Source organism: Nelumbo lutea, chromosome 2 (genome assembly GCF_056320005.1).
Source record: "Nelumbo lutea isolate HS-2025 chromosome 2, American lotus-T2T, whole genome shotgun sequence".
Lineage (NCBI taxonomy): Eukaryota > Viridiplantae > Streptophyta > Magnoliopsida > Proteales > Nelumbonaceae > Nelumbo > Nelumbo lutea.
This window is the reverse complement of record NC_142685.1, coordinates 7,152,572-7,168,224: the sequence shown is the minus strand read 5'-3', so window position 1 is coordinate 7,168,224 and position 15,653 is coordinate 7,152,572. Positions and strand designations below refer to the sequence as shown.

At 36.3% G+C, this 15,653-nt stretch overlaps 2 protein-coding genes across 2 annotated transcripts; one reads left to right on the top strand and one right to left on the bottom strand.

The window, feature by feature from the left end:
- The first annotated feature begins 382 nt into the window (after positions 1–382).
- Positions 383–4,850, top strand: LOC148868332 (elongation factor 1-alpha). The gene is made up of 3 exons (XM_088968430.1): positions 383–724; positions 3,049–3,540; positions 3,641–4,850. Exons 2-3 carry the CDS (start codon positions 3,079–3,081, stop codon positions 4,526–4,528), a joined length of 1,350 nt encoding a protein of 449 aa, XP_088824556.1. The 5' UTR covers positions 383–724; positions 3,049–3,078; the 3' UTR covers positions 4,529–4,850.
- An 859-nt stretch (positions 4,851–5,709) lies between these two features.
- Positions 5,710–11,534, bottom strand: LOC148868331 (uncharacterized). Its single transcript, XM_088972919.1, has 2 exons — positions 11,275–11,534; positions 5,710–6,435 (listed from the first exon to the last, which is right to left on the bottom strand). The coding sequence occupies exons 1-2, from the start codon at positions 11,345–11,347 to the stop codon at positions 5,792–5,794; spliced, it is 717 nt and encodes a 238-aa protein (XP_088829045.1). The 5' UTR covers positions 11,348–11,534; the 3' UTR covers positions 5,710–5,791.
- Positions 11,535–15,653: the final 4,119 nt, after the last annotated feature.

The window sequence follows — 15,653 nt, the reverse complement described above, 5'->3', positions numbered from 1 at the left end:
TCCAATTAATAATGGGAGCAGATGTGAATTTAATCCCATCTGATCCAACTAAAATTCGAGTACAATAAAAAAGATTATTTCATGTATATATAGTATAATTATATAAAATTTATAATTGACAAATTTAATATTTTATATTTATTTACATTTATTATATATATATATTATAATGAATTTGTCATTAATGCAATATCATTCATGTACAAATTGGAAATTTCATCATCAAATTTCGTTATTTTTTAAATGGATGGATGTAATTATTACCTGATATATGCTCCTCACACACGGGTGTTCACAGACACATCCACCGTGCATTGGGAACATCTCCGACAAATAATAATTTATAAGTACGAGAGATGTTTCAGTCGTTGTGAGACGCCCCCTAGGTGAGCAGGGAGGATTTTGTAACCGTCAAAAGTTCAAGGGAAGCGAATCAATTGTCAGAATTGACAGGAGAGGTTAAAGTAACTTATCCTAGATAATTGAGACTTGAGATTTTGCTTTATAATACAAGACATTTCGAGATCGACGGTGAAAATGATGCTTAATTTGGAACCATTGGATCAAATAGATCAAACGGCTTGTGAAGAAACCCTAGTCGCCGGTGAGGGTTAGAGGGTTTTTAAAGACGAGGAGGGGCTATGTGTTAAGCCTTTAATTTGCTCAACTCTCTCCCGAAAGCCTTTGGCGACGCGATCTCGGGAGAGTTCCTCCGCTTTTGAAGGTTAGATACTTAGATCTTTGTGTCTCATCTTGTCTAAATAATTATTTCAGTCGATGTTTATAGGATTGTTATGCAAATTCGTGTGGATTTTTGCATCATTTCTTGCATCCATATCATTTTAGAGTATTTTGATTCGAATCTGAAAGCATTTGCGTATAGGGATTCTTATTTTAGCCGGTTGTTTTATATATTTCGTGCACGACTTGTTGGTTTAGTTTCTAATCGGAACACTGGATATTATGCTATTGGATTTGCATGGTTTGTGAGATGTGTCTGTGAATATGTCTTCTGAGTTTCATTTTGCATTAGATCTTCTGTTTCCTTATCGATCTTTTCGCATGATAAAATTTTATCGCCACAAAATATATATTTGGACTTCTGTTTGCTACCAGATCTTTTTTGGTTTATTTACCGTTTAAATGTTCAAGTTTTCACGAGATATGTCTACAAGCTTTCTTATCTCCTTGGCATCCGGAATCACATCCGGCTGCTTTTATGTTATCTGTAAAAATTTATATTTTATATGGAAAATAACTTCATACAGTGTTGATAATCTTGTTGGTATGATCTTATGATTTGTTGGCTTGATGTGTTTCGATTTTAGATGTAAATGGCTCATGCCTTCGATTTTTCTTGTATAACATAGTATACGTTTTTGATGGGCTAAGCATGTTAGCGTTGATGATGGTTTTGATATTTCCTGTGAAGTTAAAGATAAACGATAGATATTTTATATAATAATTAATAATTATGTATATTTTATATGCTATTTTTAATCATTTTTTACAATAAAAAATAAAAATAATTAATTTTAGATAGGTTTGTTTATCAAGCTTAGGATGCCAATTTTCTTTTGGCGATTTGGCCCTAATGGGGTGGGGATGGGGATGCCTTCTCCCGGGGATGGAGGTGGGGATTGTGTGGGAACCGGAGATCACTCCCTTTCCCACATGGACTCTGATCCCTGACCCATGGGTATATGCTAATATTTAAAAAAATATGGTTTAATGTGTTTGAACCATTTCTAATAAGATTGTAAATTTTAATTATTTTATTTTATTTTTTTAAAATAAAATAAAAAGTAAAAACATAATGGCTGACATTATAAGAATCGTGTGGAGTGGGGATTCCTGCACGGGCAGGGATGGGGAGAGGCTCTTTGTCCCTACCCTGCCCTGCCCCGCCCCATTGCCATTTTAATCAAATTAATGCAACTAACCAACCTGATTTCTAGTATTTTTAGTCAGCTTTGGTTCAATAATTTTCCAACCTTTTGGGTTGAATCATTTCACTGTAGCCATTTGTATATTAACTAAAATTGACTGATCTGATCTCACCATAGATATATATTAATATTTTATATTTTAAATATATTTTTTAATATGGGAAAGTGGCAAAATAACAATACATTTTAGGTTAAAATATTTTATATCATAAATTTAATTTTTAATAATGTCATTGTAATTTTTGAAAATTTAAACTTAATTTTTAAATTTAATTTTTTAATTTTAAATCTTTTAAATGGGAAAGTGGCAAAATAACAATACATTTTAGGTTAAAATATTTTATATCATAAATTTAATTTTTAATAATGTCATTGTAATTTTTGAAAATTTAAACTTAATTTTTAAATTTAATTTTTTAATTTTAAATCTTTTAAATTGACTGATCAAAACGAAAATTGACCCTAACCGATATAACTTGACTAATCAATTCTCCAACCTGAGATTGATTTGGTTGGCCAAATAACCTACATCTTAACCAAACCAACCCGGGGGAACAATAGTTTAATGTCCAATAATGATAAAAATTTATAACAGAAATACATAATAAATTAATTTTAAAAGGCTAAATAACAGAGTTTAAATTCCAATAATTATTGTAAATATATTTATTACAAAAAACAATAAATAATTACTAAAATACAATAAATATTAATTTTAGTATATTTAAATATTTAATAAATATAGGTTATGTTTTAAAATTATTAGTAATAAACATTAATTTTTTTGAAAGTTATTTTCTAGAAATATTAATTTGTATAAATGAAATTAATTATTTACAATATTTTTTTATTGAATTTGTATATTAGATTATTTAGGTTATTGGAACTTGTGGTAAAGAGAGTGGGTGATTTTATGAAGATTTTTTTTTGGAGAAAGTATAGTTTCTAATTCGTAGTTTCAAAAATTACATGGATTAAAAAATTAAAAACTTCAAAAACGGAGAATTTCTAGATATTCTTGTTTTATTATATATACATTTAGATACATTTGTATGAACTTGTTTTTGTATTCATTTTCGTTTTTGTTTCGAGTTTACAGATTTTGGCTATTTTTCTTTGAAAGTTTACAATGGGAAAGGAAAAGGTTCACATCAACATTGTGGTCATTGGCCATGTCGACTCTGGAAAGTCGACCACCACTGGTCATCTCATCTACAAGCTTGGAGGAATTGACAAGCGTGTTATCGAGAGATTCGAGAAGGAAGCTGCTGAGATGAACAAGAGGTCATTCAAGTATGCCTGGGTGCTTGACAAGCTCAAGGCTGAGCGTGAGCGTGGTATCACCATTGACATTGCCCTGTGGAAGTTTGAGACCACGAAGTACTACTGCACAGTCATCGATGCTCCTGGGCATCGTGACTTTATTAAGAACATGATTACTGGAACTTCCCAGGCTGACTGTGCCGTCCTCATCATTGATTCTACAACTGGTGGTTTTGAAGCTGGTATCTCCAAGGATGGCCAGACTCGTGAGCATGCTCTCCTCGCCTTCACCCTTGGTGTCAAGCAAATGATCTGCTGCTGCAACAAGGTAAATGAATGAAAACTATGCTAGTCGTTTATAATTCAGTTCTTTTTTTGTTAATTTGTGCATTTGTGATTTGATTATTGATTCCATTTTTGATGTGTAGATGGATGCCACCACCCCAAAGTACTCCAAGGCTAGGTACGATGAAATTGTGAAGGAAGTGTCTTCCTACTTGAAGAAGGTGGGATACAACCCTGATAAAATCCCCTTTGTTCCCATCTCTGGGTTTGAGGGTGATAACATGATTGAGAGGTCCACCAACCTCGACTGGTACAAGGGTCCAACCCTCCTCGATGCCCTTGACCAGATCCAGGAACCCAAGAGACCCTCGGACAAGCCCCTCCGTCTCCCACTTCAGGATGTCTACAAGATTGGTGGTATTGGTACTGTCCCAGTGGGACGTGTGGAGACTGGTATCCTCAAGGCTGGAATGGTTGTCACCTTTGGCCCCTCTGGATTGACCACTGAAGTTAAGTCTGTTGAGATGCACCACGAGACTCTCCAGGAGGCCCTTCCCGGGGACAACGTTGGGTTCAACGTGAAGAACGTCGCAGTGAAGGATCTGAAGCGTGGTTTCGTGGCTTCCAACTCCAAGGACGATCCTGCCAAGGAAGCTGCCAGCTTCACATCCCAGGTCATCATCATGAACCACCCAGGCCAGATCGGAAATGGTTACGCCCCTGTGCTTGATTGCCACACTTCCCACATCGCCGTGAAGTTTGCTGAGCTCCTGACCAAGATTGACAGGCGATCTGGTAAGGAACTCGAGAAGGAGCCCAAGTTCTTGAAGAACGGTGATGCTGGATTTGTTAAGATGATTCCCACAAAGCCGATGGTGGTGGAGACCTTCTCTGAGTACCCCCCACTTGGTCGTTTTGCCGTGAGGGACATGCGTCAGACTGTTGCTGTCGGAGTCATCAAGGCCGTGGACAAGAAGGACGCATCTGGTGCTAAGGTCACCAAGTCTGCTGCCAAGAAGGGAGCTAAGTAAAATGTGTGATTCGCATTGGGTCTGTTGTTTACTATGCCCTATCTCAAATCTTGATACTTGTTAGCAGTGTCGGTAATGGATGTTTCGTTAGTCGTTTTAGTGGTAATAATTGTCATTTCTTTGCAAGTCCCAAAATTTAGGTGCTTAAGAAGTAGTGGCAGGAGGATATCTTTACATGCATTTGATGAGTGTCGACCGTCTGCTCCTTTTTGTTTTTTACATTTGAGAGACATTTCCAATTTTCTCCGCAGCTCTGGAGTTTTTAGGGTGAAATCCAGAGTAGCCGACATTTTCTTTTCTAATATATTTCCACTATTTATCATCTTGTTTTCTTGCAATTTGTCTGAATGATTCCATTGCCAACTTGTCATCATATTCTCTTTTATTTGTTATTTATAATATATCTTATACGCTCATCCAATTTTTTTACGATTTTATGGCAATTGTTACCCTTTGGCATCGAGTATCGACGAATTTAATGCCAATGCTGCCTCATGGAATGGAATTGGACCCTTATTTTATAATGTTTATTGTGATGCTTGTCGGTTAATCGTTCCGGTGGCGACTTGTAATAATGGAAACCACTAACATGAATCTACGATATAAAATTGTCGCTGTTGCAAGGGTAGTTGAGGGGGGGGGGAGTGAAATTGTGTTGTCATCCCTCGATTGTCATTACAAAAATTTCCATACCAGGCATTCCTGACCAATGCAGAACAGGAGCTTTCGATTTTAGGCTCCACCCATTTCTTCCAGAATTTGCTATGTAAGGCAATCCTTAGTGCAATAAATATTAATGGCAGGTAGCGGATTTCATCTGCGTAAACATTCATGAAGCTCGTTTCTCAACACTAAATTGTCAGGACTCGGTTTTGATTAACCTGATATCTGGAGAATCCCGGCCCTGGGTTTTTTTCTTTTTTCTTTTTTAATGAAATCAACATTTCTCTCGGAAACCATGCTAGATGGTAGATGCAGGCCAGGAATCTTACCTGGTCCATTTTTCATGCCGATCAACAGAAATATGAAAAGCAGGCCCCAGGTGTCGGAAGTGTTGGTTGTATTCGCAAGATATTGTTTAGATTTCTTTGGTGATGGGTAAAGCTCCTTGATAATTGTTTGTCATTGTTTGTCACATTTGTGACATAAAATGACGAAATATAAACACGACAAGGCACCAATGGTCCACTATAATCCTAAATAAGCTCAGATAAAATATAGTGTCAACAAACTGCTTTAGGAAAATTAACAAAAAATGACCTCTCATAGATTCTTAAATGCAGATTCATGGGTTGTTTTCTTGGGCGTCAACTTAGCCAAGAGAGCCTTGTTATGACAGTGCTCAGTATCAACAAAGTAAAAATTTCCGTTTGCTTTGAACGTCACAAAAGGCCTGTTGGTTTCTGGTGGTCTAATATCAGCAAACCTGATTGTTCTTGGTATATATGTAGCCAACCAAGACATCATCTCAACCTCAAAACTGTCGGAACCAGGTTGCCATCTGAGTTTGTGAATGTAAGGGCTTACAAACCAGTGAAGCGCTGCTGTGGTGGAAGCACCTAGAAATATGACAGAAGACGCAACGGCACCCTTGAGAATTACATCCATGTCAGGTGCAGTCATGAATGTTATGACAGGTCCTAGTGACACAGATAAACAGCAGGTGGAAAGAGAGAGAAGCTTCACTTTTTTTATGGTAGACGAGATTGGGCCATAATAAACAATCCCAGTGTCCTTGCCATCTCCTGCTTCTCTACCTTTATGTGGTCCAATGCTGATCTTACTGTCATTCTCCACTGCAGCAGCTCGAGAAGCCCACCTCCTCGGTACAATATGGTGCATCCCAGAGCTGAAATCTTGTTTGATAATCGTATGCTGCCATGTTCCAAATCTACAAGCATGGTAGCCTGATGGAGAGGAAGGAAAAATAAGTAGGAGGTATAATGTTTGGAGGATACCATACAAGTAAAGAGAGGACTTTTAAGCACGCCAAGCTTTCAAATGACATTTTGTTTGAGCGGGAACCAAACCTCATACGTCATGGTTGCAGGGTATAATGTATCCTGCCAAACTAAATGACAACAATTCAAACATAAAACAAACTCCAATACAATCATTAATGACGTCTGAACCTCACTAAATGAAAAAGTTGAAACAAGCAATCAAATGTGAAAACCGTTTCCTCATTCAGTGGTGCACACTCAAATAACCTCATAGCCACAGATAGCATGCAGACTCATGAGAATGCCCATAACATGCAATTCTTAACTAATACATATAACTACTGAAATTTAGGGGAAGCAAAACCAAACATAACCCTTCCTTACACCATCCTGGCTAGAGCATCAACTACAGAATTGGATGACTGCACCCAGAACAAGATTTTTTGGATGCCATTGCTCTGACTTATCTAATATAACCAAGGGACCAAAAGCCATTAACCTGTCATGCAACTAGTGACAATATGCATATTCCCTTTTGCCTTCATATTTTAACCCAGAGGTTCTTCACGTCATCCATGCAGCACCTACTCACCCGTATACAAAATTAAGTGAAAAAAAATCAGGAAAACAATATCATTATCTCCCAATCCCATTCTTGACGGTCGTAGATTCCCAAAAGTGCAAAGATGATAGTTGGGCCTGTCTTAGTATTTTAAAAGCGCAAGGCACAAAAATAGTGCAAAGGGCATTTTGTGCCTGAGGCACAAAGCAGGACACATAAATAAATAAAAAAAAACAAACAAAAAATTGTAAAAATTTCAAAAAAAAATTAAGAGAATATTAAAATCAGTATTAGATAAAAAATGCAAATTTTAGTTTTTAACTAAATGTTTTAGAAAGCTTATTAGTTCAAATTAACATGCATAAACATAACATATAAAACATATTCAAAGTCAAAATGGAAGAATAAAACCAGGGATAGCATATAAAACATATTCAAGCATGTCAAACTTTCAAATTCTTTATTTCTTTCCCAATTGCATTATTTCAAATAGCTAATGTGATCTTAAACAATTCTCATTCTTAATTCTACAAATTGCCTTAGTACCAATCTCCTTGAGGCAAGCCCAAACAAGTCCATATTAGTGTCTTAAATTCTTAATTCCTACAAAAAATGGTTATATAACTTTAATTATCTTTTGAAAATATTTGTTTATTATGAAGAATGAACAAGCAAGAATAGCAAATAGGGGGATTTCAGAGCTTTGGTCATGGATCGGGCCCAGCCACCATGCTTCAAAAAGCAGAAAAAAAAAAAAAAAACAAAATTCAACAAAGGTGCATGCCTGAGTTAAGGGGGCAAGATGCACACCTAGGCACACTAAGCGCACACCTTTTCAAAGCTTGGCGTGCTTAAATGTGGTTAAAATATATGAGACATACAGTTACTAGGATTGAATAAATTAATTTGATTCAGGAGGCAATTTGGTTGTTGCTACGTGTTAACTTCTAGTCCAGCCAAGTCACACCATAGCCATACAATATTCAATTTAAAGGACTCTAAGTTCTAAAATCACAAGAAACTAGATATTCTAAACTATATAGCTAGGGACTTCAGCTGCTAAATTACCACACCAAAGTACAGTATAAATTGCATAAAATACACTGCATAACAAATGCCAGGCCGGGCATGACCTGGCCTTTACATGCCTGGCCCAGGCATTAACCTTCTTAATATCCTAAACAATGTAGTGCTATCCCCTTCTAGTAAGGATGGGTGGGTGTGGGCCCCAAACTCCAGTGATATTTTCACTTGTTCTTTTAAACACTTCGCCAAGTTTTTCCTTCCCTACTACTTTTCCTATCAAGGCTGTTTGGGCTGGGCCATCCCCACAGAAGTAAACGTTTTCTGCCTGGGAGCCAGATATTCAAATCATTAATACATGTGAAAGAACAAATCACCTTGATTGGGTTGATAGAAACAAAAATAGCAGAAATGGGCCATGCTTTGATGAACTTAAAGGGGTTACAATAAATGATTAATTGAGATAATGGAGTGGTAAGTGGTCTCAAACATAAAGAATGTAGGTTTCGTGGCACTACATTAGAAATGCTATTTTAAGGTGCATTTGGGGTGAGAAGAATACAAGAATATCTGGGGAGAGAATACATAACTTACAAACCTTGACTGAGCTGATAAAATAGCATATTGAGCCCTGGTTAGTGCTGACTTTCAAGGGGTCACATTAAATGAATTTGAGAGGATGGCCAATTATGGTAGAAGTCTTCTCTAGAAGGCAACACCAGAAAATTGAGAATTAGAATTGTCCAGAATCCAGATGACTAAAATTAAATTTTGATGGTCAGCTTGATACCGTTTTGGTTGTATCTGCTGTCCTTTTGGGTAGCAAGATTCTTTTTTAATAAAAGAAATTCATCCTGTCCATATACATGCACAAGTTCTTTTTCTTGAAGAGTAATAAAAGAAATTTTATTAAAAGAAAAAAGATACAAAGCAGCTAAAAACCAACAAAAACAAACTGGAAACTACTACAAATCTGAAAAACAAATACATTCCACTAGATCTCCCCCAAATCTCGACTGCTACTCTGTTCAAACACTGGGATCACCAGATCCAATCCGAGACGAGATGCACAAGTTTGAACTGGTGCTTTCTCATTGAAGGGATGCCTTACAAGTTACAACAAACATGACTATGAGCAGATTGGTACCCTATGAGGTAAATACCAAAAAATTCATTATAGATGAATACGTTTCATTATTGACCTAACAATAACATATCTTCTTTTAAATCACCCAGTTGGATTATTTAAGCTTACCTTTGTTAGGATTGTAATAATTACTTGGGCATGAAGCAGCCGATAACTATGAAGCTACCGGAGGAGATGTCAGATTTTTAAGTTGGAAATTATGGACTGTTGCCTGACTAAGGCAAAGTTACCAATAGGGAGCAAACCAGAACCACAAACACAATGTAGAGCTTAACCATATATCCACAAGTTCGAAACTATGTACTCTCATAGTCTCATTGCAGGGGATGTCAAACAACCAGTTTAACTATGAGTATGAGTAGATAGGTAAATAATAAAAAATCACAATAGATGAATCAATTTTATCTTCAACCGAATAGTATCATATCATTAATTTGAATCGACCAGCTAGACTATTTAAGTATATTTAAGTGTGTGTGTGGGATGGGGTAGGTATGAGAGATGAAAGCGAGAGAAAAAAAATCCTTTGGGGTTTCTAAAGAAAACTTACCAAAAACATAATTTAAATGTATGCGGCAGTGAAAATTTTTCTCATTTATAATGCACATTTATATTTTATTACATTATATATAAAGTATACTATATTGTGAATTGGGCCTGAAGTGTTGGGCCCAGGCCTAAGCCCACAATTTTCAGGCCAGCTTTCTGTGTTAGGATCAAAATGATCACCCCTAGCTGGGAGGTGAACTTGAAGGCAAGAGCGACCCTCTCCACCCATTTAAAGCGTCCATTGCTTCCTTATTCCCTTTATTTCTTCACTTCATCAGGTATGATGCCCTCTTTGGCAATAAAACCAGATTCTAGTTATTTCTTCACTTCAAAGATAGATTTCCTTCTCTGTGCTCCCTCTCTTCTTGGCCCGAGTGTCTTATTGTTGATTGCATTTCTTTCTCACCTTTGGGTTTGTCTAGGGACTTGGGCTTGAGAGATGAGGTGTTAGAGAGAGTGAACTACTGGAGGTAGCGGTTCTCCTTGATCCTCCAGAGAGTATTTTCTTGGACTCACTCAAGCCTGATGCGAGAGTTTGGACCTTTTGTTATTCTGGTTCTTTTACTTGTGTGCCCTTTTTTTCCGGGCTGTCTGCTGAACCCACTATTAGACCTAGTTTCCTTGTGAAAGCCATCTGGAGAGGTCCGGCACCACCTAGGTTTAGAGTTATCTGTTAGGAGGTTTATCATGATAAAATCAATGCTATTGAGAATTTGTAAACGGAAGGCCTCCTTCTTGCTCCTTGGTGTTTAACTCATGTTTGTTATACGTGTAAAACTAAAATTCTTTTCATCTACTAATCTCCTCCAGCTTTGTATCTGCTATTTGGGAGCAGTTTTTTTCGTTGTTTGGATGCAAGTTGTCACCTCCCAGTGATCTAAAATGGTTGTTTGATGCCTCGTTCTTCTCCCCTTGAAGGAAGAGAGACAAAATCCTATGCAGGTGCCTTAGAGCAACGACACTGTGTATTTGGGAAGAAAGAAATGCTCGTATTGCTAAGATTCACATAACAAATTTCTTAGTCAACGAACAAAAGTATAGCTAAAAAATAAGAATAATGATATAAATAATCTCCAGTAAAAAAAAAGTACAGATAATATCTACGAAGTCTACGAAGAAAATGTTTCCTACTTTAACAAATTTTATGATTCGTACTTGAAGTTCAGGACTAAATATCCATAGCATCTAAGCGAGAAATTGACAACTGATATTAGTTAATCTGGACGCCAGAAAGAAAAAAGGGGGAAAACGATAAAAATAATAGAAAGCCATCGACAAAACCTATTCCGAATCAATTTCGGATCCCATTTATAGTTTTGATCTTACGAATATAATTAACTATAAATTTAGTAAGCCTGTTGACGGTTCTGATCGATCTCTTTAACATATTCTAAGAATTAAACCTTTAAGTAGTTAAAATTCTACACTGCAGTTGACAGTTTCAGTGAGAAGTACGAACTCCAAACTAGAAATCTTATGGATACCGTGAATAAGAAATAAACAAGGGGATAAGAAAAATAACCTGCTTGAAAGTTTTTCGACGTAAGCTGTTTGGTTTGGGAACGTAGCAGGTGAAAGGCTGCAGATTTCGCCATCACCGGACGTAGAAAAAAACAGATTCAGGCAAAGAGACTGCGATGACAAATGAGGAGGGTTAAACCCTTAACCCTTGGTCTGACAGGAAACATGGGAGAAATTAATAACTTTCTCAGAAAATTTATTTAAGAAAAGCGCTATTGTGAAGGGATATAGGTCAGATGGTAGAGAGTTTGCTTACCATGCGGGAGGTACCGGGAACGATACTCTGCATTTCAATTATATTAAAATATAAAATTTGTTTAATTGTTTTTTATGAATAAATAAGATTTACTTACAAAAATCTCCCTTTGGATTTTTTATCAATAAATAAGATGTGCGTCCCCCAATCCCAACTTATTCCCTAAATTTTGTGTCTAGTGTCACTTTTTAAAATGGGACAATTCAATATTTTAACTTTTAAAATGTGCCAATAAGTACTTGTATTTAATGGGTCCATTAACTAACTGTTAAGCAGAGTGTCATCTAATTTTTTTTATCAATCATCTAAATGTTGATAAAAAATGAATAATCCCAAATCCTTGATTCTTCTGTTCAAGAAAATTGGAATCACCAGAATGTTCACTGAGACATGACCCCAACTTTCTTTTTAAGTACAATAAACATTTCTTATACATGGTGGGATGCACCAGTGAGATTGGTGTGAGGTGTGATATGTGTGGAATAGATCCAGCTTCATAGGTCGTTAGTTGATGTTGATACCCATAAACCTTAGGTTTGAAAATCATCACAATGAGGGGTCAATTAACCCAAGTCAAACCCAAAGACACAAATTTTGGGCTTGAAACTGGTTGAACCAAGGTTAAGTCCGAGTTTACCAACTCATACCTAATTAGAGTTTAATAAAATAAGACTATACAACTCAGATATAATCCGAGTTTAATCGAATACAACTCAGGTTGGATTCAGGTTTAGGTTGGGTTGGGACGGGTTATGTGGATTGGATGGATTTAAAAGATTTTATATATTAAATTTTGGGCAAATGTCTTAAACTACCCTTATAATTTAGCTATTTGACTAACTCTACTTTTATTGTTTATATATTGTTTTAAAGTAGTTTTAAGTTTTTGTCAATTACTTTACTGAAAAAACGAAATGTCAAATTTACTCTCTACTATTTCTCAAATTTTCAAAATAAAATACAACTGATAAAAATATTTAGATGAAATGTTATGGGGATTTTGATACTGATCACCTCTTGTCCAAATTTCTGCTATGCTCAATCCGTCGTTGTAACTAACTACCAAATGCTCTCAATCCGCAAGGATATTTTATCGTCACTTGTTCCCCTCACCAAAGACCACTCTCAACCCTCAACAGAGAACGTTGCATTTTTTTATTTTATTTTATAAAGGGATTGTGATTGAAGTGACGAGCAAATTTAAAATTAAACCTGAACTCTGACTGTGTTCTACTTAGTGACGGTAGTAATGATAGCGGAGCAATACACTCCAAGCACCCCACATGCCTTAAAATCAGCTTGAATTCCAACACCAATTCAAGTCTTCCAGAGTCGGAGCCGGCGATGGAGGATGAATCTATTATTATTTTTGTTAGGAAAAGCAAATTCATGTAACTATCATGCCACTCTTTGTCTTTGATGAACTTGTGTTAATTAATCCAGATAATGTGAATTGTGCAGACTGCAGACCATCAGGTTTTTGCTGGCTAATACCAGAATAGAAGTAAACGCTTTGAATGCCAACATCTGCAGGGCCTTGGATGTTTTAGCAAAAGGCTTGGGAGATGCAAAAGACACCGTAATCTAGTAGATACTCGAAGGCGCCGGGGCTCTATCTCTCTGAGAACCAACAACAGAAATATTACCTTAGGCGGAAAACGCGATGAGATTTCAACAGCTGAAATTTCAGAACCGTATTCTACCAGATACTCAAAGGCGCCGGGGCTCTGAAAGCCAACAGCAGGAATTTTACCACTGGTTTATGTCATCAAATTCAGCACCACGCCACAGATTCATACTAACATCCCATGTTTTATTTTTCGAAAGCTGAAATTTTCTTTAAAAATTTCCCTTTTCCTTTTGTTCTTTTGTTTTCTTGTACGCCATTACAATTTAAAAGAAAAAACTCATAGATATCAACAAAGTTTAATCTGAACTTTGAGTTGCAGATTGCAGTTACAAAATGAAATCTTTTTACTCTGAATCTCAGATGAAGCTGACTCTACAAGATAACATCCATACCCTCTATCACTATCTACTTAAACCACCACAAGAAATTTGCATAGACCTGGTCATTCTTTAATGGGCATTTTTTCTACAACGGGCGCTATTTTTCACTGCATGGAGATGGAGATGGAGGTCATCTACGAGACGGAGATAGATATAGAGATGAAATTGGAGATGGAATGAGAAATGGAGTTGGAGATGGAGTCAAAGACCGAGAATGAGAGATTGAGTTGGAGTGTGATGAGGGGCGATTTGACCCACTAATATGAGGACACGTTTGGCGCCACGACACAATCAGGTGATGTATTAACACCACGCAACAAGCCACGAAAGCACCCCTAACGCCCTGAACTGCTAGACGACCTTGGCACCATCTCGACAGCGGAACTAAGAACCAACTCGGCAACTTAAACAGGTCGGCATGAGAGGTGACCTGCTTCTACCAATTTGACCTGAGTTCGGTTTGTGGCCTGTCTAACGTGATAGACGACCTCATTAAGTAGTTTACCATTTTCGACTTCCCCGGGATCACAATGCCATGTTGGAAGAGCCGGTTATCACCCCTTCCGTTTTGGGTGCTACTGGATAAACACCACCCGCTTCCACGGAGTCCACCTACGGATGTGAAACCACCTTCGAACTAGGCGGGCCGGAGATCTCACGCATGCTTCATGAGCGGTACGACAACTTGCTTATATAAAGGCGCCCCCTTCCTCAGGAAAGGTACACGTGATTTAGCTCTTGAGCACTCTAGTTCTCTTGCATTTTAGCAATCTTATCTCTAATTCGCTAACTTTAGCATCAAAGTGCTCGACCTCGGCAAAGCAACCTTGACAGTATTATTATTTTTTTTTACAGCTCGACTAGGTAGCCTACTTAGTTCGACGTCCGAGTTGTCCGCCAATAGGGAGCACTATATCGCGCATCATCAGAGTGGAACCATAATTTGGTACTTTAGGAATTTTAAAAATTATATTAGGCACGTGATGTCACTTATGAATGAAGTGTGATGGAAAATTAATCAAGGAAGGTTTTAGGCAATTGTTAGAAAACTTAAGAGTACTTTAAAACAATATACAAACAATAAAGGTATAATTAATCAATTAGTTAAACTATAATTATAGTTTAGAAAATTTGCTTTAAATTTCCAACTTAAAAATAAAATAATTATATGCATAAGTGATAAATTTCATCAAACTGAGCTTTCATTACAAACACGGAATTCAAACAATAAAACAAAGGACCTTGAGTGGTTCTATGAATTTGGAGAGGGTAATTGGGATTTATTTCTTCCAATTTGAGTAAAAATTGGTATATTAAATTTTGTGCTTGTTTTTTCAACCGAAAATGTAATAAGAGGCATAACAATAATTTGATTGTCTCCCTCTATGTCAAAATCAAGGCCGTGGTCTGTTTGTATGGTTTAATTGAAATGTCAAAAGGCAGAAATTTGGACAAGTATGGGGAGGTTTCATGGGACATGAAGGAAATGGTTTGGATATATGCTGATAAAGAGGGAGGCTTATAATTAAATCACACAACAGAAATACTATATTAAGAACCAAACGTGCGTCCAACGGGCAGGTGGTCTAGTGGTATGATTCTCGCTTAGGGTGCTAGGGGTCCCGAGTTCAATTATCAGAATGCCCCATGTATTTTGGCGTCATCTTTGTTATTTGGTTCGATGGAAATCATGGGTAGGAAATAAGAATTATCTTCTTGCAAATCCAACACATCCTTTTTTAAACTTGAATATGCTCCTAAGAATAGGGGTGTTAAATGGTATATGATCTAATCTTATTTAATTCATATATATAATATATTTATTTTTTAGTGTTTTATATAATTTATATATAGTAATTAAATTATATAAATAATTTATATACTTATATATTTTATATAAATAAAATATTTATTTTATATATTTATTAATTATCTAAGATAATTAATTGGTCGAATTCGAATCCATTAAATATCTGCATATTTAATCGAACTTGAATCCAAATATTAATTTTTAATATTTATCATATATCGAATTTTCTAATCGGATTCAAATTTGCTCCATTCAATATACATGCCATAATGTATGAGAAATCTTAAAAGGCTCTTCTTGGAAG